General features: G+C 41.5%; 2 protein-coding genes across 2 annotated transcripts in view; both read left to right on the top strand.

Annotated features, from left to right (window-relative positions):
• acap3a (ArfGAP with coiled-coil, ankyrin repeat and PH domains 3a) overlaps window positions 1-22,603 on the top strand; it is a 61,606-nt gene extending 39,003 nt beyond the window's left edge. The window contains 22 exon segments of the mRNA XM_031565835.1: window positions 1,517-1,561; window positions 1,767-1,862; window positions 3,311-3,385; window positions 5,452-5,463; window positions 10,552-10,664; window positions 11,389-11,440; window positions 11,976-12,076; window positions 12,222-12,289; window positions 12,292-12,332; window positions 12,608-12,816; window positions 14,279-14,348; window positions 14,709-14,803; window positions 14,913-15,130; window positions 15,377-15,478; window positions 15,848-15,949; window positions 16,173-16,232; window positions 16,235-16,392; window positions 16,647-16,756; window positions 16,944-17,054; window positions 17,193-17,254; window positions 21,233-21,335; window positions 21,455-22,603. Coding sequence (XP_031421695.1) covers window positions 1,517-1,561; window positions 1,767-1,862; window positions 3,311-3,385; window positions 5,452-5,463; window positions 10,552-10,664; window positions 11,389-11,440; window positions 11,976-12,076; window positions 12,222-12,289; window positions 12,292-12,332; window positions 12,608-12,816; window positions 14,279-14,348; window positions 14,709-14,803; window positions 14,913-15,130; window positions 15,377-15,478; window positions 15,848-15,949; window positions 16,173-16,232; window positions 16,235-16,392; window positions 16,647-16,756; window positions 16,944-17,054; window positions 17,193-17,254; window positions 21,233-21,335; window positions 21,455-21,461 — 2,010 coding nt within the window. The 3' untranslated portion in view covers window positions 21,462-22,603.
• Window positions 22,604-22,807: 204 nt separating this feature from the next.
• Window positions 22,808-26,954, top strand: ube2j2 (ubiquitin-conjugating enzyme E2, J2 (UBC6 homolog, yeast)). The gene is made up of 7 exons (XM_012841721.3): window positions 22,808-23,011; window positions 24,143-24,273; window positions 24,421-24,461; window positions 24,562-24,664; window positions 24,842-24,980; window positions 25,250-25,330; window positions 25,751-26,954. Exons 2-7 carry the CDS (start codon window positions 24,143-24,145, stop codon window positions 26,033-26,035), a joined length of 780 nt encoding a protein of 259 aa, XP_012697175.1. The 5' UTR covers window positions 22,808-23,011; the 3' UTR covers window positions 26,036-26,954.
• The last annotated feature ends 34 nt before the right edge of the window (window positions 26,955-26,988 follow it).

Below are 26,988 nucleotides of genomic sequence, written 5' to 3'. Positions count from 1 at the left end.
TTTAGCATGGGTACATTTTTGTACCTTCTTGTCTGTATCAAAAAGGACCATTTCTGCACCCCGAGTGAAACAAATGTACCTTTAAGTCCTGGTACAAAAAAGTACCCATATGAAAGGCACAAGATTGATAGCTAATAAGGTACAGCTGGAGCGACATGCCATTTTGTACCATACCATAAACATTTAATTCACAGACAAAAACATTTACAATGATTCACCTAAATGTATTTAAAGAACTAACAATTACTTGTTAATAATTTAAAGGGGAAAAGGATACAATTAGGCCATTTCTAGGCCGTAGCTGTCATAATTAGGTCGTGTTTAGTTTAGTTTGTTTAGGTCTTAACTTATTATGTCCATGTAATAGTGTGTGTGTATTCAGTTTATTTAGTTTATTTTCTGCAAACATAATGAACACATATGCTACCACACACACAGGCGCAAATAGCAACTGAACTGTGGGCATATGTTAAAGACACAAAACTGATTTAATTTTCAACATGTTAATTGTAGAAATACATATGTATTAACAAACTGCAAAATTAACGAAGGCAAAACTCAAGACAAATTATAAACGTGGTGCCATTTTTTTTTCACTTTCCTTTTATTGGCATTTAATGGCAGATAGATCAAATGAGCTCTAAATGAGTGGAATGAGATGAAAAAAATCGCAAAAGAAGAAGAAGCTTCTCCTGTTAAGGATGTTTGAGAGTGGAAAGGGGAGGATAAAGGGAGGAAGATGCTCTACTTCTGTGTCAGCTTAAAATAGATGCTTGATCTGACAGACCACAACAGCAAACCGAGAGAAATTCTGAAGGCAAACGGTGGAAGTGATCTAAAAATAAACCTGCTAGTGTGAGAAGAAGGATAATGTTTTCACAGAATGCGTTGCATTTGCGTATATTATGATGGTGCATTTTGTGGTAGAGCATATTTCGAATGTTAATTTAGTATTTGGCCCCCTGGATAGATCATTGGATCAAATGTAGGTGTTATTCTAACCAACTGACAAACTAGCGTTGTTTCACTGAAGACATTTCCTGTCTGTCCATGGAGACATTAAAACCATAATGTATGAAGTATGTGTGTATTCCACAGTGTATACTTTGATATGCTGACCTGGTTCAGTGAGATGCTTGAATGTGGACTATAATAACATAAACATTCCTTGCCGGTGCACCAGCTTGGGTATCTTTTGATGGATGTCCAGTTTGCTCCTTAAAATTTTACCACTGAGAATGTTTGCATATTCATACCTAGCAGTCTACAAGCATGCATAGCTCACGGTAATATGACCATGCTGACTTAAGTGGAGTGGCTGAGGATCTAACTCATGTGTGGTGACATATCTCTTCCTGTCCACTAGGGGGCAGTGTGTCATCATCAGGGCTTAAAGGTGGAGTTTATAATGGGGCAAACGCTGCAAATCACTCTAGAGCTACTGTAAAAAAAAAAATAAAAAAAAAAAAAATGTGTGTGGTGAAATAACAGATGTATTACTTTCTTCCTCCATTAGATTAATGTCCTCCAGGCAAAGAAGAAATTTGAAATCTTGGATGCGGTACGTGAGGCTGTGAATTTAATTTAATAATTGTTTTTTGTTAAATATATATCAAGTATGTATGCATGTAGAAAGCACCTATTTTATGTTTGTGGTATGAGATTATAAACATGGATGGGTGAAAGATCTTTTTCTAGAAATTCTGAAGGATAATCTCTCTCTCTCTCTACCTCTGTCTCTCTCTCTCTCTCTTTTCTCTCCACAGATGCTATCCTTCATGCATGCACAGTACTCCCTCTTCCACCAAGGCTATAACCTCCTTGATGAGATCAACCCCTACATGAAGAAGCTGGCCGCTGAGGTGAATGCTCCCTCTTAAAGATTCTATCGATCCTCATAAATGTTCATCCGGTGCATTACTTCAGATACAGTGACACACTTGGTGTGTGTGTGTGTGTATGCGCGCATGTGTGTGTGTGTGTGTGTGTGTGTCCTCATTATGAATGAGGAGTAGTGCCACATCTATCAGTCAAACTGTAGTAATTACCCCCAGGGCCAACTGGAATGACCTTGATCACCCTGAGAGCTACTGTAACTGGGCAGAGAATCCATTTCACTGAGTGTTTCTCTGGTGTGCAACAACAGCAACCGATGCGCTTTAAGTGATAGGGAAACATAAAACCAAAACAAAACACTCATTCTCAACTCCATTCATTCTCTAGAATAAACGCATACACACTGGCTCCAGATCAGAGATTCAGTGTATAGACAGTTTACTACATTCAGTCAGACTTTTGTAGCTGGATTTCAGCAGTTTATATCAAAGGGTAATAGTGTGCCTTGACAGATTGCTCTGCTGTGGTATGTCATGTCCAACCACACTGGAGAGTAATGAGTAATATACATTCAAATTGTCTAAAATTGCTACCAATCATCCATTTTCTTCATATATTTAAAATAGTTCATATATTTTCACTGTATTTCAGTTGCTGACATGTGTAGGTAATTCCTTGCTCACAGCTAATCCAGGATCATTTTATGCTATGTAGAGCTGTACAGCTGAATTAATTAAGGACACACCATATCGTTCGCTCTGTCGGTCTGCCATTTAGCATGCGGCATCACACAGACAGGCTTTTGCAATAGGGTTGATGTGAAATTAAAGGATTGACATAAAGAGTTTCATCGACACAACACCCAGAGTTGCTGCCACCCCTCTCGACACCGAGAGCGGATCATTTCTGTTGGTGAAAGAATGCCACTGTCATTGGCATTTTATGACACAATCTGGCACAACAAATTGATTGATTGTTTTCAAAACAAATGGAAAAATAAACAGCAGAAAAAAACACAAAGCATATCCGATTTCTGTATTGTTTTTAGATATAAAGTTTATAAGATATATTATACAGCACACATTATAAACATCATTTTGTAGAAAGTGGGTGTCAAGGTAATGCCACAGTGGTCTTCCCATTCACTGAAATGTTTTTGGGCCGTGTGTGTGTGTGAGCTGGACACTGACAGTGTCCCAAGTCAATGGCCCATTGACGAGCTTCGACCTCTCACTGCCCGTCTGTGTGGCTGTGTCCTGTGTGGAGTGGCTGGCCTGTCTGATCAGTCCGCCTGTGGCGTCTGTGTGTGAAAGAGGGATCCGCGTTCAGTTGCTTGTACCCCGAAAGCCAAACAACTCCGCAAAACAGTGATGAAAAGAGCCCAGAGCCCATCCTCTGTCTCGTAATCGTTGCATATCGTTTTGGTGCGCGTGGTCGTTGTTTGTTAAAGGTTTGTTTTTGTGTCGTCGAGCAGCTGGATCAGCTGGTGATTGATTCGGCGATGGAGAAGAGAGACATGGAGCACAAGCATGCAACCATCCAGCAAAGGGTAAGAACCAGCACACACTCACACAATTAACACGTTTCAAATCAACAAGTGCGCACACACACACACACACACACACACACACACACACACACCTAACACCAGTGTACATGTGTACACATATACTTACTTAAAAACAAACATACACACACACGCATCCAAACCAGTGAACCTTTATACATGTACTCACTTTATGCTCGCGTCTTGATTCTCCCTTTAGCTCCCTCTCCTCCTTCTTGTCCCTGTGTGTGTGTGTGTGTGTGTGCCACGGGCCGGGCTGCAGGTCTGTGTGTGTGTGTGTGTGAGGACACGGACACACGGCACATGGAGCCTGTCTGTGTTGTGACAGTGGGATTAGAGGGGGAGGCTGCTGGCCCAGATTTGGTGACTCTGCCTCTCAGGGCTCCATAATTGATTTAAGTGTTAAATCAGGCGGAATTAAGAGTTTCAAGTGGTTAATCCCTGCGCTTGTCTGTGGCAAATAATGTCATTCAGCAGTTTTGCTCATTAGGCGGGAGATTGCAGATACATACATGCACTCATGGCTGATGCTCAAAAGTTGCTTTCTTGGACCATAAACCTCTGTGAAAATCTTCCACGGAAATCATACCCTCCGGTTTTATACGCAGGAATAGTTTTTATTGTCGGAGGTCAGTCTTCAAAAGTAAGTTGTTTGCATTTGTTTTCTCAGGCAAAGTGACCCCATGCTGTGACATGTTTACAGAGACTTTAGAGCGATTCGCAAATGGGCATGTTAATCTTATTGGACTGAAATCATTGCAAACTTCCCTTGTCTATGATAATATATCAGCATGTCAAATGAATCACTATGAAGTGTACTGCAATGTTCCGCATTTTAATTTTATAGAAACGGTTTAGGTCTTGATACATTTTTGTGCATCATATTGTAGATAGAACACTAATTTGGAATCTAGCACAACGTTTTTTTTTCCTATTTTATCACGAAGTCTAGTGGCTAACATTTGGAGACATTCATGAGAGACTATGAGTCAGCTGATGAAACAGATTCTCGGATCTCTCCACCGGTGTATACTTAGCTGCAGCCAGTGCGCATCTTTGATTGTCTTTGTATTTTTTGGCATGAGAATAGAAAAGATGTGTTTCAGTTCCCCGGGCCCCTGATGTGTCCTACTTCATTAGCGCTTGGAAAGACAGGAAACAAGTGCATTTGGGGAAGCTGAAGATAGTCTTGATTAGTAAGTGGAGGCCTCAAAGAGGACTTTCTTTCAGAGGCTGTCTGAGATGCCAGCTCTGCTTTTCATAGACTTCATAGACTTCCTTTGTGCCCTGAGACACTCCCGGTGCCCTGAGTCTGTCAGTGGAGAAGTGCCATCTTTCCAGCAAACCACCTGAATATGGACACACCTTGAAGCAGTGTGTCAAGTTTCCAAAAAAGTAGCGCATGAAGGATGAAATATATTTAACTGTGTCTTAGTGAATGTTTAGAAGTACTGTATATTGGCTCTGCAACTTGTCCTCAACTACATTCAGATTCCAGGAGTTTGATCCTAGAAGTGAATATACAATGAAGGACCCATTGAAACTGGAACCTCCTGGTGCCTGCATCTCCATTTCAATGGAGGCGCAAAGGCTCCGGTGCCAAGGGTTGAAACCCCCAGATTTTCGTCCAAGATCAGTGACCATCTGTCAACCTGCAGCAGACAGCCAGGCATCCCCGGCCACAGACCCCCAGCCAGGGCCAGAGTTTGACAAGAGGGGGGTGTGTGTGTGTGTGTGGGGGGGGGGGGGGGGGGGGGGGGGGGGGTTGTAAGATACAGGCCCATTCTGAAAATAATGAATTTTATGTTAGATTAGTTATATAACACTTAAATGGCATTTAATCACTCAGTTGTCATTTTTCAGTTTTGATTTGATTTATGAGACATTTCTAGGAAAAATCAGAATGCTGTTTATACTCTACTGATTTGTGATAGAGTTTGTGTTATGTGAACTCTTTGTTGAAAAGCTCCTGTTTCCTTACATGTTGTTCTTCCTATCTCCCCCCTACCTGGATGCTGCTGTGACCGTTCTTCCGTTTCTCTATACAGACTCTGCTACAGGTGAGTCATCCACAGATTCCACTATTTTCCATATAATTTCCTAGTGATGCTGAATGCCTTCAGCGCTCACTCATTAGCTGTCTAGCATGGTGATGAGTACAAGCACCAATTAGCAAAAGTAACAGACCTGACAGTTGTAGACCTACATTGGGAAATGGTGGAAAACTGCAGCGGCAAACAGCACACAGCTGATTGATTATCAGGGGAAGGTCACATCAGCGTTACGCAATGGCCCTGTAATTATAAGCCTCATGCCTCCACTCTGTTTTACTGAGTTTGTGTTGGAGTACCTTCCGGTTTGTTCCATGTCAAAGACCATTGCTTTAGCAGCTTCCCTTAAGGGTTTGTTTGTGAGTTCATGTCTAGCATAGGTCACCCTTTTAGATCCCCACAGATAATCATGTTTACCTCATCCCTTGGGCAAGCTGGTGGTAATTAGAGATTAGTATCAGAAACTGACAATAATGTCCGAGGTTCAATAGCACTGATGTGTGCTGTGCTTGCTTGAGTGAAATGTGTCTATTTCTGAAAACAAATTTTGTTTGCTTTGCTTAGCCATGAATTGGCATTAAAATAATGATGTGGTAGCTTTATCATTATTCATTTAGCTGTGAGGAAATGAATATTCAGTGAAAACAATCTCACCCTTAATCCACACCATCCCTGAGAGTGCCACTGCCAATGTGTTTTTGATATGTGGGGGTGGGTAGGTGTGTACTGGGAGTGTGAAATGCGGCAGCTCGGATTGTTTATTTAAAAAACATCTTGTCAAATGGCAGTTGTCTGCTCTCCGTCATATTGTCCCTGCCCCTAAGCACCCCGCTCTGGCGGAGGTGTGAAATGCTCCTGAGGTTTGTTTGCACTCCACGTCTGAGCCGTAATGGCCGTCTCAGGGAAAACTCACAAAGGACAAATGGGCTCCCCTGACAACAACAAGCTGTGTTTTCCGTATTAAGTGGCTGGCTGGATGACTATGATCTCGTCCTGGTTCTCGAAGTAGAGACAAGCTCGTGTCAAATGTTGAGTGCTTATTAATTTTTAACTGTGAACTCTAATGGAGAAGTTCTGTCCTGCAACGTTGGGTTCGTGGAACTGCTATCGTTATGGCTGAGCCATACACCATCACTGTAAAACCCTGCCAGGGGCGTCCTTGTTTGACTCTGTTTTCACTCTGAAGCTGATGTTAGCATGTCCTATATTTTACTGTGAAGGGTATGAATAGATCTTACCATTAAAAAAAAAAAGAACAACCCAAAATCATGACATTTAAGGAAACAATATATATTTCCTCATATTATCTACTGCTAGTGTGCCATAGGCTTTTAGCACTGCTTGTGACCTCGACAAACAGCAGAGCCACTGCAAAACATGGTTAAAGCTATGAATTGGGTGTAGAGGTGACAGAGTTGATCCTTGTAAATGAATGGTCATCAGTGAAAAGCGCTTCCCTTCCTGGGGTTGCACAGCCAGAACGGCACAAATGTTTTAGGGACCTCAGCTAGTCAGTTCTATAGCGCACCACCACACTCCAGTGATTTCAGGGGGTACCAACCATAGACATATATATATGTATACCAACAATGCTCAGGAGTCAACAAAGAAAAGAAAGCCAGGTGGTCAGAGAGTGGGAGCAACTAAAGCTTGTATATCTTCCTCCGCACTCCACTGAGCAGTCGCATTCAGTAAACAATGGACTGGTATCTACTGAAAATATGACATTTCATCCTCAAAAAAAACTACTTGAGAGTGTAGATGGAACTTGTGTATTACAAATGCTCTCATATTTATAAAGGATCATAATTAAATTATTATATTTTAACAATTTAACAACGAATAGCAATTGCTAGCTCTGCCTGCCCCTCTCTCTCACTCTGTCTGTGTGTGTGGCTATGTGGGCATGTGTGGGGTCACGCAGGGAGGTCACTGGTCATGTGCCCCTGGCAGAGGTCACTCTTTAACTCTTTGAACGATGGAGGCCTTTGTTGTGATGAAGTCTGTCTCTTGAGAGAGGTGGGGTGTTGCACTGCTAAAATAAAATTAGTCCATTGGCTCCACCTTGATGGACTGAATAAAGTCCCCTCATAAACTTAGATGCTGACTCTCACTGAGGACAGTTATACTCTAAAACTGCAACCTTTTATTTGCTGCTGTAGAATTACCTCACTTCACCCAGAGGGATATTTTTTTCTTCATGATTTCTCTGGAAATCTCCAGGCCTGTTCATCATAACGATCATAGTGTGTGAAATAAGTCCAACTTCAGCAGTTCAAGAGTTTACATATTTCATAATTTACTCATGACAATGGATAATAATATAGTTTCCTTACCTGCTGGCCTGTTTACGTGATTCAGACGTAGATCTAGTGCCAGTGACTTGGTTTCATTTCCACTCAGTCACCCTAATTCTGTGATTTAATATTTAACATATATCCCTATTCCCTGTTTAAACCATGCACACTTTAAAAATTCATAGCTTTTGTAGTTCAGGCACAGAATCAGATTTTGCTCTTTGAAAAGCTTTGACGTCACTGCCATCTTTTTGTCTGCACGGCAGAGAACCTCTTCTCAGGAGAACCTGTTCTCTCCATTCATAAAATCCGTTGTCAGTTTCTTAACTACCCAGAACAACCTAGAAAATATTTTTCAGTGTTACAGTTGCAGGTGGGTGTATAGCTTACTCGTCATTTTATAGATTTGGGCAAATTTGATTAAAGACAAGACTCTGAGATAAGCTACTACAGTGATTTATGCTTTCGAGACGCTGGGACTGACGGTTTCGCACTTGTCTGATAGTTACTGGAGCAGCCCGTGTAGAGTTGCTGGGCTACTGTGTGGGCTGTGTGCCAGCTGGGCGAGTGACCAGGCAAGTTGTGTTGTTCGAGTCGACAGACCGGCTAGTTGCATGCGAGCGCCTCTTTTGGGAGGGGTTGCGGAGGTCGTAAAATGCGATGAAAAACGGTGGGCATCTGGTTGTGAAACAATTCCTCTACGCGTACCACTGGGTCTAGATGGCAACACTCCGACTGCGGCACGCACTATGTAAATATAGCAGTATGCTAATAGGCTTTGCTCGCTCTAAGCGGCTCCGTAAAGCACAGGCTGTGAGGTGGCTGTGCCAGAGGCTGCATGTAGCCAACTCAGTACCACTAGGTTCAGGCACCCATGAAGGATTGTAGTAGCCTACCCACTTCGTTCAGCACTGGGACAGCGGACGAGTTGCAGTTCATATAGTAGTCTATTTCCTGGAAATGTTCGGGAACTGTTTGCTCTTTCCTAACATTGGCTAACCCAGGAAAACAACTCTAGGTCAATCACCCCACATTTTCGCGCGTTTGAATTGTTCCGTCTTGAAAGGGAAATGCTTTTGGTGTTCCTAAAAACTTTAAGGATGAGGATATTCGGAAGATTGGAGTTTGCTCTGGTGGGTGTCTCCCTGAGTTTTTTTTTGTATGCTATCTATCTGCTTGTGTCTATATAACGGGCAGTTTAATCAAAACGGTTGAAACATTTTGCCATAGTTATTTATTAAAGCTACCGCATGAGATTTACTTAGTATGTAGTCTATACTGTGTAGCTTAAACTCGTTGGTCACAATCTGTCGCTCAGTGTAGACTTGTGGACTATAGCCTTTTTGCCCGTTTAGAACTTTGAATTGTAGTAGTTGTTGCTACATTTGTTGTCTGTGGGTAGGCAAACGCTGTGAATTTTTCTGTCTGGAGAGGGGCAAATACTTTATTTTAACTACAAAGCAAGTTATTTGTGGCAGAACTATGCTGTCATTTTGTCCTGCTTTTCTGCTGTATGTGCTGTGTACAGTAGCCTGACTGTCCATGTAAAATGAAAAAGATATTACTAACTAATGTTGTTACATAAATAAGTCATTTAAAATTGTGTTTCACCAGTGTAAATATTCTGCAGACAAGTGAAGTATATGAATAACCCATTTCAAGTATCAGAATTTGGGATCAATTACCTACATTTACTAAATAGGACAAAAGACACTCAGTGTCTCAGACATCATCACTTTTTGGTGACATCTTGTGGCAAACTGACAATTATTTAGCCAGTATGCCTCTCTGAGTTTTTTTAATTATTTGATTAAATGCTCCTAAAAAGGTCATGCAAATCTTATTGCATATTTTATGCGTAGGATGATGCTAGATACCATTTATCTATGAAGATAATCATATCGCATCAGTCCTGTAAGGATCCTGCCTTTCTTTTTATCTTGTGTAAGTGTCATAACAAATTGAAAGCTTGTGATGACAGTTGACAGTGTTTCTGTTTGCATGTACTGTGTGGAGTACAGAGTGTATTTTGCACCTTTGTAAATGTCAGACTGTCTTGTATATAGCCACTCCAATAATGTTGCTAACATATAGTACAAGGTTTCTTCCCAATCATCAATCTGGATTTAATATTGACCTGATAGTATTAAGTGGAGAATGACCCTAGCCCTGTGCAGTTTAGATAGGAAGACAGAGGACATTCTTCACTGCACAGCAGATCAATGAAATTGGTTGCTGGGTAAATTCAGTCTTGCTCGAAGGACTCTTAGAAGATAGGCGGATTTCACTTATAAAGAAACAAAATCGATCCCTCAAACATTCTGGTCTCCAGAGTCTAGTTGGCCAGCTGCAGTCTGAACTTTTGAGAGAACCATTACGTAAAGTGGTATGTTTGATGAAGATTTTAAGCCTGCCTTAGGAATCATTTCGGCACTGTTAGTGATTTGATGTGAAATGATTATGCAACCGGTCGTGTCATACTGAAAATGACTGGTGGGACTGATGGAATGTGTCTGTCTTAGTATTTCAGTCGTTTTTATCTGAGAATGGGATTGTGCTTCCAGGGGCTGTTTGAAGATTGAAACTGGTTTAATTTGGTCAATTTCCATGTTGTCATTAATGACATTGCCATTATTTTTGTCTCTACATGAATATTATATATTTGTCCATTGTTGTTGCATTTCATTGAGGACCATTTCAAACTTTTTAAACACTTTTATGCACAATGGATGTAGCTAATGTTTCTTACAGACAAATAGTTGTATGTACTTATTGCTGGATCCTCCTTTTTTTTCGACAGGACTTCTCTTACGACGACTCCAAGGTAGAATTTGATGTGGACGCCCCAAACGGAGTAGTGATGGAGGGCTACCTGTTTAAGAGAGCGAGCAATGCCTTTAAAACATGGAACAGGTAGGACATGCCAAATGCCAAGGTTCACAACCCTTCCAAAACTGGCAGTCAGGCAAACAGCTTAGAGCAGCCTGTCTGCCCATGTGAATCTGGCCTCTTAAATCACTCCATCTGCTTTCCACCTGCATGGGACGACAATGTGTCTTTATCCAGACTGAAGGCTGACATGCCAGGGCTTTAGAGTCACTGCTGTATACATACATGTTTTAGTTTGTTTGCAGGATACTCAGAATGATAAATGACTACTCACATTGGTGCTTTATATCAGCAAGACCACATTATGACCTCATTTGACTTGGAGCGATTCCTGAAGTTGAGATGCTATATTTAACAGCTCCTCGACTGAACAAATTTAAATAGTTTTGCGGTTGTATCAAATTGCTCCTGACTATTTTACTGAAGACATACTGTATCACAGTATTGGCACAGATTTGGTTTTGCTAAAGCTTGGTGGAGATGGATAGTTGTGGTCTATTTCCTCTCCTTAGACTTTGTGGATAATAACATATCCATGGATCGTGGGCCAAGTTGACTTCCATCTGGATAACCAGTTCAGTGCCTCTCGAGGGAGAGGAGGTTTTCACATGAGGCTTTTAACTCCTCAGTCGAGGCAGCCAGGGTTACATTAGTTCAGTGTCATATATCTTCGGTCAGTACACCCCATGGAAGGTTATGAATCTAATGGACATGTTTAATTCATCAATCTTTTTTTTTCTTCTCCCAGGCGGTGGTTCTCCATACAGAACAATCAGCTGGTGTATCAGAAGAAGCTAAAGGCAAGTCCATTTCTCCATCGGTATTCAGCCTCAGACCCCCACAGGGACAGGAAGAGGTCAAGTGAACCTCTTCCAGGTCAAGCAAATAGGTGCCTTTCAACAGAAAAGCCCCATGTCAGAACCACATTATCACTAGGAAAATGTTATGGTTCTGCCAAATGTACTCTTGAGAGCCGTGAGTGGCACAAATGGCTATCGACTCATGCATCTTTACTCTCCCCTGCATATGTAATGCTTTTCTCCATTGGCACTCGTGGGACTGATTGAAAGTCTATAGGTAGCAGTAACATAGTGTTTCTTTTGCTGATAGTTGTGAGGAAAGATTGGGTGGCTGGGAAGAGTCTATCTGGCATACTCTTTCACTGTCAGATAAAAGAAAGGAAAACAGTGACTATTCTGCCTCCTTGAGTGACCTGATATATTCCTTATCCCACTAACTCAATCTGGTCATTCGCTTACTCAGTGGTGGGTGAGGGAAATGTTATTGGTTGTTGGGTGGCTGAGTTAATGGAAGATGTCTGTGTGTGGCTAACAGGACTCTCTAACTGTGGTGGTGGAAGACCTGAGGCTCTGTTCCGTGAAACCCTGTGAGGACATTGAGAGGAGGTTCTGCTTTGAAGTCGTCTCCCCCACCAAGTAAGCCCCATTCTGACCACTGTTGGAATTTGATAGATAACTGATAGTGATTATCTCTCAGCCCACTGGCCTGTTTTGCATTCTACTGAGGTCAGTAGAGGTCAAGGGTGAGTATTGAGCTGTAATGAGGATATGTGTCCCGCAGGAGCTGCATGTTGCAGGCTGAGTCTGAGAAACTTCGGCAGTCCTGGATCCAGGCGGTACAAGCCAGCATTGCTCAGCCTACAGGGAAAGTCCAGACAACTACTATATTGAAGTAAGCTTCTGTTTCCTGTCTCGGCATAGGCTAGGAGCTGTTGATGTGTGTGGTCCACACTCTCTTCATACAAACAACCACCATTTTTCATTATTAATGACAACCAAGACTGCAGATAAGCTTCATTCTTCTCACAGTCAGTTGTGCTCATTTATGATTTAGATTTAGAAGCAGTAAAATGTAAGTTATTTGCCAGTTCAGTCCATTCTTGTGTCAGTCAACATTGGGAGACAGTGAAACACTGATGTATAAATAATAAGTAATTTTTTCTGCAGCATCTGGACAGGACAGCCTCTCCCTCCACCAGTAGCATTGACTCAGCCAGCGAGCCACGGGAGCGCAGCGTGAGAGGGGAGAGCATCCTGCACAGGATCCAGTCCCTCCCTGGGAACGAGCGCTGCTGTGACTGCGGCATGGCCGACCCCCGCTGGGCCAGCATCAACTTCGGCATCCTGCTCTGCATTGAGTGCTCCGGCATCCACAGGTACAAACTGGGGCCGCAATTCAATGCGCAGTTTACAGATGCCTAAACCAGCTCCCTGTAACACTTGTCAGAGAGTATGAGTTGCCAAGCAACAACACAAATTTTCTCTTAAGCCACATGTTGTAAAATTCTCAGTTTTAGCTCATCCTCTTGCTTTGATACTGAATTTAGTTTTTTTTTGTAATCTATGTTCTGCTCCTACACAAATGTGTATTTAAAAAGTTAAGTTTGTCCTGAGACACAAGGGTTTGTAAGGACACTGACTCAGGAATGTGACATGTCCCCACACTCCATCCCATGTGCACAGTTCATCTTGGTAGTGAGGAATAGTAAACAAAGCCGGTTTCTTCAGACTTGATCCAATCCGAGGGCCAACTTAGAGCACGTTTAGTGACGCCTCCTTGGCTCAGCGGAGCAGAGAAAGGGCAGTGTAATGGGATCAGGACTAACGCTCTTAGGAATACTTAATAAGGCACTTAGGAACAGAGTGAGAAGATGGTCCAGCTGGAAATTCCAAAAGTAGCCATACATGTCTTTGTATCTTATAACTACATGGGATTGTCAAACACCAAAGAAGTGAGTCATTTAGCACCTTTAGGACTTTTGAAATTATATAATAATTCATATAATTAATAATTGGACCAGTGTTTTCCACTTGGTATGGAGACAAAATATCTGCATATGCTTTGAACTGTGAGAATAGGTTGTTAAAATGAGATGGGGGGATTTTGTAAAGTCTTTGGCAATCACTTCATTGAAGACCTGAACTCCTCCTTACGTAATCCCCCGCCCCAACCCCCGCCACTCCTTTGACGTAGACTATTGAATATTTATGGATTTTTTCCCTCACAACCTAATCTTCTCACGCTGGTCTCAAATGAGGCTTTTTTACTTCGCTCAGTGGAACGCTGCCATGCAATCTACGTTTTTTTTTGTGGTCTGAACCAGGTTGCTAGGTTACCATAGAGCGTTGTGGTTAAAATGCTCATTTACATAACAATTTGGGCATCCTCTCTGTCTTGCAAAAAGTGTGTCCCCTTCACTTTCAACCCTTTCGAGTGCCTTCAACCATTTAGGAGCAAGGGTCTAAAAGAGTCTCGAGTGTTGTTTGGGGTGACATTAAGGGTGTTTTCACTCCAAGAGGTTATACATGATTTCTTATCTTGACATCCAAGAGATTTCCTCTGCATTCAGGCGAACAAATTCACCATATTGGATTGTGAACTGTAAATGTATGTATATTTGATGCATGGACTGAAGTGAAGTGAAATTGTGGTGGAAATTAACATAAATATTGAAATTAATACATTACATTACGATACATTGTTAGGACCTGAACATTGATACAATTTTATTCAGCTACCAGCCATTTACCTCACAATGTGGGCCATAGAGTATTTATCAGACGTGTGTGTGTTGTGTGTGTGTGTGTGTGTGTGTGTGTGTGTGTGTGTTGTTTCAGGAGTCTGGGGGTGCACTGTTCTAAAGTCCGTTCTCTAACACTCGACTCATGGGAACCAGAATTACTAAAGGTGAGACTCGGTTCCTACTGCATTGTCCTCTGTCTGGATACTTATATAACTGCCAAACACTACCCGCATGCATGGGATGAGTTAGCATTATTGCTGGAAACAGCGATCTATTTAAAACCTTCAAACAAGACTTCAAAGACTGAAGTCACTCTCATCTTGGTTCAAAATTTCTGCTGTTGTTCCAAACTTTTTTATTTTAATTTTAGTACAATATGCTGTCCTGTCAGATCAGGCCATATTTCTGAAACTGACAATACATCTGTAGTCCAACTGTCATTTTGAAAAATCACAGTGCAGTGGTACAGTGCACTTAAAGGAGCTCTATCTTCTGTCTTCTTTCTTTTCTTCATTTGAAAACAGCTCATGTGCGAGCTTGGCAACAGCATCATCAACCACATCTATGAGGGGACATGCGAAGAACTGGGTCTAAGGAAGCCAGGGCCAAATAGCACTAGGTAATTGGTTTTCTCTTTGATTTAATTTCCCTTTGAAGTTGAGAAGTATTTAGCCCTTGCTGGGCATGTAAAGAATCGGAATGGTTAAACATAGACGTTTGGTTTGCAGGCAGGAGAAAGAGATGTGGATAAAAGCCAAGTATGTGGAGAAAAAGTTTCTGAAGAAAATGGTGGCTGGTAAGGTGCAGGTCAATGGGGACCGCAAGTCAGAGCATCGCTGGAGTGTGAAGAAGTGCCGGAGGCACAACAGTGCCACCACCGTCCCCAAAACCCGCCGGAAGTACCGCCAAGAGCGGGGTAGTGCCTCCGCTGCCATCCTCTCCACAGGTACCTGAGCCCCTGAGCTCAAAATGTATTAGCTGTAGCCTGAGAAGTATGTTATCCATAACAGGGTCTTTAATAGAATTGCGTTTGGATCTTTGCTCAAGGCATATAAATCTATGCAGATACATTAGAAATAAACAATTTATTGTTCCTTCTCTTACTGTGTCTGTCTCTCCATCTCTCTCAATCTCTTTCTCTCTCTCTCTCTCTCTCTCTCTCTCTCACTCTCTCTCATTTCCTTTGCCTCAGCCACTGCCGCTCTGGAGAGGAAGTTTCACAGAGACTCCCTGTTTTGCCCCGACGAGTTGGACTCACTGTTCTCCTACTTTGACACGGGCTCTGGACCTCGCAGTGAGTCTCTCATTCTGCTTGCCCATTTGACCTCCCGCAGGACAGCCCAGTATCAGAGCACATTGATTAGCAGCTTATTGCACAACTAGATAATATCACAGGACTTGCTGAGGGAGATCAGCGTGGTTAGTGGAAGCCTGATGGGATCATCAAGAGATCAAAGCCACCCTGTGGTCGCATGTTGGCTGTACATTGGGCTCTACTTTGTCTAGGTCGAATACTTTTGGTCGTTTGCTTTAATTGACAGATGGTTATTGTATGGAAATGGTTTTTTGCTTCAGGCTCAGACAATGGCAGGGTCATGTTGGCATGCTATGACATGGTGAAACAGTACAGGTAATTAACGGGTCCATGGTTTGGCACTTGTTGGCCCGGCAGGTCTAAGCAGTGACAGTGGTCTCGGCGGTAGTACAGACGGCAGCACGGACATCCTGGTGTTTGGCTCAGTGGTAGATAGTGTCACAGAGGAAGGTAAGTCAAGGCCACAGGCCACATTTTCCTGTAAAAAAGCCTTTATGTTACACTATTTTACTATTATATTTTCGTTTTCAGTGTGTTACATAATACAAAACTATGTATTCATGCATTCCATAGTTACATTCTATTCAGTGTATGTAGTATGTGATTGGATTACACTCACATTGCTGGAGAAATATGCCTGATGCATTTATCAAACGTTTGTAACCCTGAGCAGAGTGTGAGGTGTCAGAGGACTCGAGTGGGGAGACGGAGCTTGAGCCAGAGGTGTCCGACCCTGAGATGTGCGGGAGCTGCACCCCGGGGCGCTGCTCTATAAGGCCTCGCAGGCCCGCAACCTGCCCATCATGGCCGAGGCATTGGCACATGGCGCAGACGTCAACTCCGTCACTGACATGGACGAGGGCAAGACACCACTCATCCAGGCTGTCATTGGAGTGAGTAGACTGCCATGATGTGTGTTGGCAATATTAACAAGTACAACAATAAGAACAACAACAATCATATTGTAGTTTTCCAGCAGGTGATATAATGTGTTAGCCAGAGAATATCCAATGCAATGAAGCGCACTGTGTAAACTCTCAGACCACGACTCCCAGTCATTAGCTTTGTGACTCACTGTCAATGGACTGATGTTTAAGGACAGCATTGACTGTCTGTGACCTGTGACCTGTGACCTGTGTGGCTCTAGGGCTCTCTGATAGCCTGCGAGTTCCTGCTGCAGAACAGTGCTGACGTCAATCAAAGAGATGCCAAAGGCAGAGGGCCCCTGCACCACGCCACATATCTGGGGCACACGGGGTAAGTTGAGCAGCACGGATCAATTCATTCCCCTATAGGGGCTGGCTTTAAGTGGAAGATAGAACAGAGTAGCACTCCTGAGTCAAAGAGCTCTATTCACCATGATCAGAATCTCTATGTTTATTGTGTCAGTGGATTTGATGACGTGTCAGTGATGTCGGTGTCGTCCGCTATGTGTGTGTTTCAGGCAGGTGTGTCTGTTCCTCAAGCGAGGCGCCACACAGAATGACGGTGACGAGGACGGCAAAGACCCACTAAGCATCGCAGTGCAGGCAGCCAATGCAGACATCGTCACTCTGTAGGTTTACATTTCACCAACCAACCCCTACCACCAGTGGCATATGCCAAAGAAATCTGCTCCAATGATTTATCATTAGCTCACTCATTAACTATACTTCTTCTCTCCTCTTCTCCTCCCTCCATGTTTTCCCCCAAGGTTGCGCCTGGCTCGGATGAACGAGGAGATGCGGGAGTCAGAGGGTCCGTTTGGGCAACCAGGTCATTATCCCAGTAGCAGCCCCACAGAGCAACAGTATAAGAGATGCATACAGGAGTTTATCTGTCTCAATATAGCTGAGTGCTAAGAGGCAGAGCACTGGCGCCAAATACCCCTCCTGTCCAGCAAAAACCCTCTGCATTACCACAGTGGGTCGAAAATAAGGACCAAGCTGTCGGAAATTTTATACAGAAATATTGTCTCATCCCTGCGGTTAAATGATTTCCTTTCATTGCAGCCGTCCCAGCAGGCGGGGAAACTCTTTCTGATCAATTTGTTGCTAAGTTTCCTGCTGTGAAATCAGGCCCACACTGAACAGGTCACTCATTTCACCCAAATGACCAAAGCTGCTTTTAGTCTCGACTTGGCACACCTCTCTCATTACGGTGCTAAAGCCATTTGTTGAGTTTTTAATTATAGTCATAGACAATTCCCAGCAGAGGTTATTTTACTGTAGGAGAAAACAGAATGAGTGCCTAAATGATGTGTTAAGACTCCTCCACAGTGGGTAGCAGTTCCTGTATCCCTTACAGTAAGTGAGATACTAGCCTGATACAGAACCAGGTACTCAACAATTTACTCCAAATGAGTCTGGTCTAAAAAAGACAAGTAGCTTCTCCATTAACCAGAATGCTTACTAAGAGGCCAACAAGGGTTCTCTACAGCAACCTGTTCCACTGTGTCTCATTCCCTGACTAAAAATCTAGACAGCACCTGAGTAGTTTGGTTCTGTTACAGTGGTCATTTTTAGCTGTCTATTCGTCTCTCATCAGACTGTGCAGTATTACTGTTAAATTCTCCAGCTGTCTTCTAGTGGCATGTCGTGGAATTTATGTATATTTTTACCAGGGGCCTTGAGGGGGAACCATTTGCGACTGAAAGCGCATGAACCTGGGGAAAGTGGGTGATGAAGATATAACTGTGATGTATTATACTAGAAATGTATACACTGAAATAGACTCTTGAGGTTGGGGCTTATTGCTGAAAGAAAAAAAAGCTATTAGTAGACTAAAAGAGACCTTATGCACTTTCTTAACTATTGTTTTTATGTTACTTCTGTTACTTGGAGAGGAGTCCAAATGGGACTTTATTTTAATTTATGAAGGACTGCTTAGAGCAACAGTGCAATGATTATTTAAATTCAGATATGTTTTGTATTATGTTTTACCTATACAAGACAGATAGTATTTTTTATATTATGTCAGAAATTGATTTTGTCTAGTGCACTCAACACACCCATACTGCCAGCTGAACGTTACGCATGTAGTTTCTAAACTTAATTAACTATCAATCCACAATCACTTATTCTTTGGGAATTCAGTAACTTGTCATAAATTTGGTTGCCAATATTAAGGTTAATTGAATTTTGTATTGCTGTGGATGGTAGACCATTCATTTCTATGTATACTGTTCATTTCTTGTACTGGTATGTATGTACAAAAGTATTACTGTCATTGGTTTATGCGTATTGTTTGAAAAGTGCATGGGTTTCTGTTATGCAGGGCTTTCAGAGTCCGGTATATTTGTTTCTCTCTCTCAAATCTGTGTACGTGTGTATTTGCTATATCGTATGACTTCTTGATAAACCTCGTAAATGTGATACCAAAACTTCAGAACTGTACAAAAAACCATGGGACAGAGAGCCCATGTGATCTTTGGTTAGAGACAAACTTCAGCACTACATTTATAGTTCACTAGATTTCAGTCCACTAGTGTAGATAATACTCTGCATTATTATGTACAACATGTGAACGTATACATGTGTACAGTGTCATTTATTTACAAAAAAAAAAGAAAAAATGACACTAGAGATACTCTATTACACGGTTACGTCAGCAGTCAATGATGTCTGATGTATGCAGGCATACCAATCCGAGACCTGTTCAATGATTTAAATATGTTTCATATTTCAGGGCATTTCTTACATAACACATACAGCTTTAATTGCAGCATGTCTATCTGCCTTGGAGATTGCATAAGCAGCAGATGCTCCTCTCTCGGTCATCTCACTGCCCAACCCAACTTTAAATGCAATCAGCTTTGCTTAGTGCTAACTTGTGATACTGCAACTTGTGTCACATGCAACTCTGTTTCTCTTTAACCCAAGACCTCAAGGAGTTTTTTTTTAGGTCACTTGCACTGTTATGAGTAGTGGATTTAAAAGATGTCATCCCCAAATCGAGGATAAAATGTCAATTCTTCTGTTGAATTGTAAAGTTCTACAAAGCAATGTCCATGTGCTGTGGGTAATCCGTGACATGTGTGATGGACTAGACTGTTAGGGCATATCGTTGTTCCTCAGCCTCTGGAGAAGCGGGTTATGCACATTAGAAATCTGGTGTGTATAGCTGAGGGAAGAACCACTACGTTGTTGGTCGGCTGACCTCCACTGCTGCCTCTGTAGTCTAGGAGATATGGATGTATGTTCATATTTAAGTGTGAGGGTTTTATTTGCCCTCTGTTAGATGGTATGAGAGGTTGAACCTCCTCTGTAGAGCTGAAGATCATATGAGATGAATAGTCGGTATGTTTACTGGACACTGAGATGGAGTGGCGTATTGCAGTTACCAAGTACTGATATGTCGGCCCATTGATGAGCCAAGAGAAAAAAAAGAAACTGAAGGCGAGGCCTTTGTCGACATCTGCTGTAAATATGCTTGAGCTTCTAACAATTTTACCGCTTGCTTTTAACATACAGGTGTGTCTTCCCTGTACTCTGCTCTTTTTGTTTCTTGCTACAGTCTGTAAAACATGTTTGAATATTGTGTCTGAGAATGTGTATCTTTCTCGATATCCTTGTGTGAGCCTACTGCTGTTTGTAATAAATGCTTCTGTTTTTCTTTTTTTCTTCCTCTTTTTCTGTTAAAACACTGACAAAATACTGAGAATAAATAAGCAACATGGCTGAACCTTTAACCTTTCCCTGTGTCTTCGTTTCTATCAGTAATGCAATACTGAGTCCCTGCTTCTGCTTCTGCTCTGCTCTGCCGCTCCTACTAACTGCAATCATTCTGTTGGGGAAGGTGTCGGTTAAACGGGGATCTCATGGTGCTTAATCAAACAATTGTTCCTAATAGGCTGATTTTAAACAGAGAATAACAAACAAAGCCTTAGAAGGTGCAAAGGTAGTTTTTTCATAGTGCATTACTCAGAGCTAAACGTATTTGTAGATACTGTATCTCTGTTGCTCTGAGAACCTGTTTAAATAGCACTGTCCAAACCGGGATCTTAGTCACTCTTGGGCTGGAGTGGGGTATTTTTTTCTCTTTGTATATAATCAAGGCAGAGACATTTCTCATAGAGAGGCCTCAGTTGGATCTGTCGCCCCTGCCATAGTTTTAGCTGTTGCCATGGTCACTGTGAAAGTAATTCTGAAAGAAGGGAACAAGTGAGGCGTCATGGTGCCGGTTAGGTTTGTTGTGTTTCTTCTACTTTGCTGCCCCCTGCGCTGGTGTGTGAAGCTGTGCGTGTCATCCGTTTACTTTTAGAAAGGATACATTTATCAGAAGTAAGGTCATGCTGTCATGCTTGACTGCCAGGCACTTTTCGGTTATAGTTTTATTACTATAAAGAACAAGGGGATAAGGCAGCATACAGCCATCCGTGTTTATGTTTATCTCTCTCTGTCTGTCTTTCTGTGTGGAAGTGTGTGGAAAGAGGATACGTCTGGAGAGAGAGGGAGAGTTGGAGTATTGGGAGTAAGGCTGCCAGTGTGCAGTGTGAGGTGGATGCAATGTCCTTTCTCTTTTTGGTCACTCAAGAGTCTAGTTTTGCATATAATAACATTCAGGAGATTCACTATTTCATTCAGGGATATTTCAATACCACTAGAAAATATTCATATGACATAAGGTAAATGTATGGGAATGAATTGATTGACATTACTGACAAGAATCTCTTCTACTTATTATTATTAATAAAAATAATAATAATAATAAAAATAATACTCAGCTGTGTGCTGATTTCCTCTTATGTTTCAGGAGACACCACTTACCTGGACATATTCCGAGAGTTTTCTCACATGGCCTCTCACAATCCAGAGAAGCTGAAGCGTCGAAGTGTACACTTCCGTCACTCCTTTAGGTAGTCCACTCCAGACAGGGCTGTTTGGCATACTCTTGTTATCTGAAGCGCAGTCAGTCAGTCCAGACCAGACACATTGTGGTTGTGTTTACATCACCTGTTTTGTTTTCTCCACCCAGAATATGATCTGTGAAGACTGCAGTGAAAGTGGCAGAGAACCTACAAGTGCAGACCTTGGATGCTGGGAGAGCCACAGTCAAAGAGCAATTCAGCATAGATTAATCTTACATATTCTTCATGATCTACCCTCTCATATTTCTCCTGCACACATCACATTGCACACCTAGTGCTGTAAATGTTAGAACAGAACGTGTGAATGCACAGTGAAATATGTTCTGAAGTCTGAATTGCTACCACAACTGAACATCACATGGCTTTGTGCAGCATACATGATGCAAGGTGACCTATGCTGAATTCTAAATCTCTAAGCATGTTTACACCACTTCTGTTTGTGTTTTGCATTATTATACAAGGTATGAGATTGTAACTGAATTAGTGTTTGCCTGTGAAATGTTTTCATTGTTTGCAAGTATGGCTGGAATTCAGTCTGACACGTTTGCTGTCAAATGCTATTGATAAACGCAATGATTTTTTTTGATGATGTTGTACAATGTATTTTGGGGGAATTTGCTGGTCTTATCCCCCTTTTCAGTGCCTTCTTTGTCATTTTTTCATTGCCTGATATTTTTTTAGACTTTAAGAAGAACTTCACTAATAAACTGTTAAAGATATGTAGCACCATAATAGTCAAACTTGCTACTGGTCCAGTATTTGACCAGATTCATATGACTCTTAAATTCCATGTGTTGGTCCAGAACTCAGTGATCAGTGTTTGAACAAAGCAACACGTTAATTAGGCTACTCAGTCATCTCTTTAATGTCATATTAAGTTTGACACTCCTTACTTTCATTAATATTCTAGTTTCAAGATGTTTCATTAATAGGTTACAACTATAATGGTCTGTGCACTTCTCTGTCAATCTATCCCATGTTATGCAAAGCTAGTGTTATCATCAGTATGGTATTCCAGAGAGTAACATTTCATGGCAGTTCTTGTTCCTTCATTGACTAAGTGCTTTGATGGCTATGCTGGTATATAGTCCATCTTATTTGATTGTTTCTGTGAGGTTACATTATTGCATCAGTTACATATATTGTAAAATGTAGAGGCAAATGCTAATATATCTCAAAATTGGTATTTTGAAACAAAATGGAGAGAATGTTCAGTCACCTTTTGAGATCAAAATAAAGACTGCGTATCTTTTGAATTGTATGGTTTCAAGTTTCATTTCACCTGATATCGACGACGTTCCACAGCCATTGTGGTTTTGACCAAAGATGTTTAGCGGAGGGGCCTATTATTTACCCTCTCCGATATCATACAGGTCAGAGCCGCCCATTACAAATGCTCTGACTGTACGCAGATAGGCCAACAGCATACCTGACTCACAAAAACGGATCATTATGATTGGCCAGTCTGATACCTCCCTCATTTCCGTATTGTATGGTAGCCATGTTAGAATGGGGAACAGGAGACAATTTTAGCTCAGCTAATTTCTCATAGTTGTCTCTTTAAATGGTCAAGTTTTCTTAAATAATCTGTTGTCACATTGTGAAAGAAGAACTATCGTTGCTTCAATCTGCCCTACTAATATTGCATAGAGTGCTCCAAAGAGGTAGCTATTTTTGCATTGATCTTGCTGTTTCTTTGCTTGCACTAAGTTTGTATATTTGCTAACATTACTAGCATAGCTGACTAGCCAGCGTGTCCCTCGATTGGGCAAATGCATGCTAGCAGGCAGCTAGCATAACAAGCTAGGTTCAATAGCTTGGTAATCTGTACAGCTGTCACGTTGTAGAACCTATTTGTCCTTAAGATATGTCTATGTTATGACAGCGTTATGTTTACTTGGGAGAAAACTTATCACCATGTGTCTTATTGTTATGTTTGAGTTAATAAACATCGATTTAATAACGCTACCCTGTAGCTTAACCAAGCATAGCTAGCCTGCTGAGTTAGGCCTGAGGGGTAACATTTACCGGTGAGAGAACAGCTGTGTTTTGCTAACAGCTAAGCAATAGACCGATGGCAAAACCCGATGCCAAGTGATTAACCCTCATATGTTGGCCAACGAACCTGCAGACATGGTTCGAGTTCACGCAGAGTTAGTTCCTGTAAGTAACTGTAAGGTTGTCTATGTACGAGCTAAGTTGACGTAATGGGTTGGTAGGTAGCTGACAGTGAACGTTAGCTATTGTTTTTTTTTTTTAACTTCAGATAGTGTTTCTATAGTGTACCTTATTCACTGGGCTACCTATCTAACCAAGTAACGATAGCTTGAAAGTTCAGAGGTGGTGAATAAGGGTAGCGTTAGCTGGTAGCGTTAGCTGGTGTCTCAAGTGTATGCTGTATTATATGGTGTAGTATGGAATGAATACATTCTGAATTGCTTTTGACTTGGACCGCTTAAAGTTGTAGCTCATTCATTTCAGAAGGAACGCGTTTTTTCATTAGGGTGAAACCGAACTCTGCAATATAATGTCCCCCTGACAGGCTATTGTTTGGCATCCCAATGTATCTTTTATCTATCAAATATGTGATACAAAGGCCTTTGGCAGATGTACTTGTAGCAAAGTGTAGAGAAAATATTTGTTGTTTGCTTATTAACGTGTCAGCCTTCTCTGATACTAGACTAAGTATCAGATTAAATCTATTTAGGTCGATCAGAGATCTGCAGCCAGTTGTTGATACAAGGATTTAAATGCCATAGCTTCTAAATATGTATTCCTCAACTATTCCATTTTAGATGAGCAACAAATTCACCAAGAGGGCACCAACAACAGCAACACAACGGTTAAAACAGGACTACCTTCGGATAAAGAAAGACCCTGTGCCCTACATCTGTGCAGAACCTCTCCCTTCAAATATATTGGAATGGTATGGATTCTTAGTACCTTCAAGCAGTGAGTTGCTTATATGCAGACTGCATCTAAATTAGTCTGTTAATGAACGTTTAGATATGCTAATCATAAAATCAGTGTGAAATCAAAACCTTCCCTTATGAGCTTCTTTTGCTCTTTCAAGGCATTATCTTGTACGAGGACCAGAAAAAACGCCCTATGAAGGTGAGTTTTTGCTAGCTGTTCTATTTTGTTTCTTTATAACTATTAAGCCTACATAGTTCTCCATACACCTATTGAAATTATGCTTTATCTCTCTTTGAAGGTGGTTATTATCATGGCAAACTCATTTTCCCCAGAGAATTTCCCTTCAAACCACCAAGTATATACATGATCACTCCCAATGGGAGATTTAAATGTAATACAAGGTAAGTTGTAGACATTGAAGCCGATGTTGATGGATCAACAATGGATCTCATGTACTAATACATATGCACACTCTATGGAGCGGACGTTTTTTATGATACAAATTAATGTATACAAATATTTATGTTTCAGTGCTTAGTAAAACTGCAGGTTCTGAATACACACCGCTCTTCTTCCAGGTTATGTCTTTCCATCACAGACTTCCATCCTGATACATGGAATCCCGCATGGTCTGTTTCCACCATCCTTACAGGGCTCCTTAGTTTCATGGTAGAAAAAGGCCCAACTCTTGGCAGTATAGAAACCTCAGATTTTACTGTGAGTATGACGTGAACACATATCCTACTGTCTAGTGTTCTTGTGATGATGTTATAGAGCCCTTTTGGTGGTCAGGTACATTTAGCCTTGATGATGATGATGATGATGATTGAATGATTTTACACTGTTGATTAATGCTTGGCCATATAACCTGATCTGTGTGTGTCTTGTGAAGTAGTTCAATCTAAGATGGATTTTACTGGATTAATTGTTTAAAATGTGTAGTGATTTTATGATGTAATTAACATACTGACATTTATCTTTAACAGAAAAGACAGCTTGCTTCTCAGACCCTGGCCTTTAATATTAAGGATAAGGTCTTCTGTGAACTGTTTCCAGATGTTGTTGATGTAAGTATTTAGCAACTGTTAGTGGTTAGAGCTAGTGGGGGGGGGGGTTGTGGAATGCTGTGATATCTGTATCCTTGTACAGAATGATAACTTCACAGAGCCTCTTATTCCATCTTCATTTCTCAGGCAATTCTTGATTTTCTTGAAGTTTTTTTCTTTTACTCTACGCCTGTTAACGCAAACGTTATATAACGTCTATAATTACCAGTAATATCCCAACTCAATTAATCATAAACAGTGTATTGTCTCGCAAAAGTGCCATGCATGGCTGGGTGTCAACACAGTTCAAACAGACAAGTCCAATGCCAAGGGCTAGTGTCCAAGCCAAAGGTTCTTGAGTATGAACATTTTCCCCCTAGAATTGAAGTTTAAGAAATAGACTGGAATGTGTCTTGTTTGTGTCCTTTCTTGCCTGTACAGGAAATCAAGCAGAAGCAGCGCCTCCAGGACGAGTTGAGGTCTCACGCCCAGGCATTACCCCTCCCTGATGTTGTGCCCGATGGAGATGCCCACCCTGGCCAGAACGGGCACCCGCCCTTCAATGGTCATGCCCACCCAGGACCTGCCAATCCTCCTGACCTACAGCAGGTCAACCGCAACCATGGACTGCTTGGAGGAGCCCTGGCAAATTTGTTTGTCATTGTGGGCTTTGCCGCCTTTGCCTATACAGTCAAATATGTCCTAAGAAGCATTGCACAGGAATGATCTTGGCTTAGTAAGAACAAAATCATAGTAGAGAGGAAAGACCAGGGGTGGGGGGGGGGTGAACTGTACTTGCCGTTACTGTTAGAAGCAGTAGGGTTACTTGTGTCCTTTTTTCTGTCAAGAGTTTTAGTGTAAGCAAGCAGTCATGATGTGGGTCAACAGCCAGGTGGTCAGAGGTTTGAGGGATGCGTTGAAATCAAAATAGCAGGGTCTGCATGGTCATGTTTGTAATGAAATGTCATCTTGGAGGATTTTACCCAGTTATAGGGGGTAAAAATGGAGGCTCCAAACCTGTCTGCCAGTGTAGCCCTTATATGAAAACTGTTGTGTTGTTCAGGAAGCTGCCACCTGATTCACAAAAGTTCCTGGACATCCAATTTGAAGTTCAAACCATTCCACAGTTGATTATTACCCCACACTTTTCCTTTTGTCTAGTGTCGGATGGACTGTAAGAGTCAAATAGATAATTATTGTACAATTAATTAAGGAACCATTCCTGAACATTTGCTCTAATGTAAATTGCATTTTTGTAATTGTGTTTATGTAATTGAATGTGTTCCGGATTTGATATCCATGTTTTGATGGAAATGGAACATGACTGAAGTACTACAGTGCTGTGCTGGTAACACTGCTTTGGGTGACCTGTGGCAAGAAACTCTCAAATGATTTGCTGTCCAATATTAAGTGAAGTCCATTTTCTACAAATAAGAAGCCAAATCAAAAACTCAGCAAATGTGAACTCATTTTATAAAACCAATCCAACACTAACACGTGTTGCTGTCTATGTGCAAGCTGTTTTAATGCTGTTCTTTATTCTTAGAAGATATTTAAACAAATGTATCTTTTTTCTTCAGTTTATAACCTTTGTGCAATATTCCCCCTTGGTTTAGAAATAAATATTCATATTATTCTTGTCATACATATGCATGTCATTTGTTGAAATGTCTTCTCCT

The sequence above is a fragment of the Clupea harengus genome, chromosome 4 (genome assembly GCF_900700415.2).
Source record: "Clupea harengus chromosome 4, Ch_v2.0.2, whole genome shotgun sequence".
In the NCBI taxonomy this organism is placed as follows: domain Eukaryota; kingdom Metazoa; phylum Chordata; class Actinopteri; order Clupeiformes; family Clupeidae; genus Clupea; species Clupea harengus.
This window is presented reverse-complemented; position numbering and strand designations above follow the sequence as displayed.

Coding starts and splice junctions, on each gene's coding strand:
- ube2j2 (XM_012841721.3), top strand. CDS start 24,143: ATGAGCAACAAATTCACCAAGAGGGCACCAACAACAGCAACACAACGG. Junction 24,665..24,841: donor AGATTTAAATGTAATACAAG/GTAAGTTGTAGA, acceptor CTCTTCTTCCAG/GTTATGTCTTTCCATCACAG. Junction 24,981..25,249: donor TAGAAACCTCAGATTTTACT/GTGAGTATGACG, acceptor TATCTTTAACAG/AAAAGACAGCTTGCTTCTCA.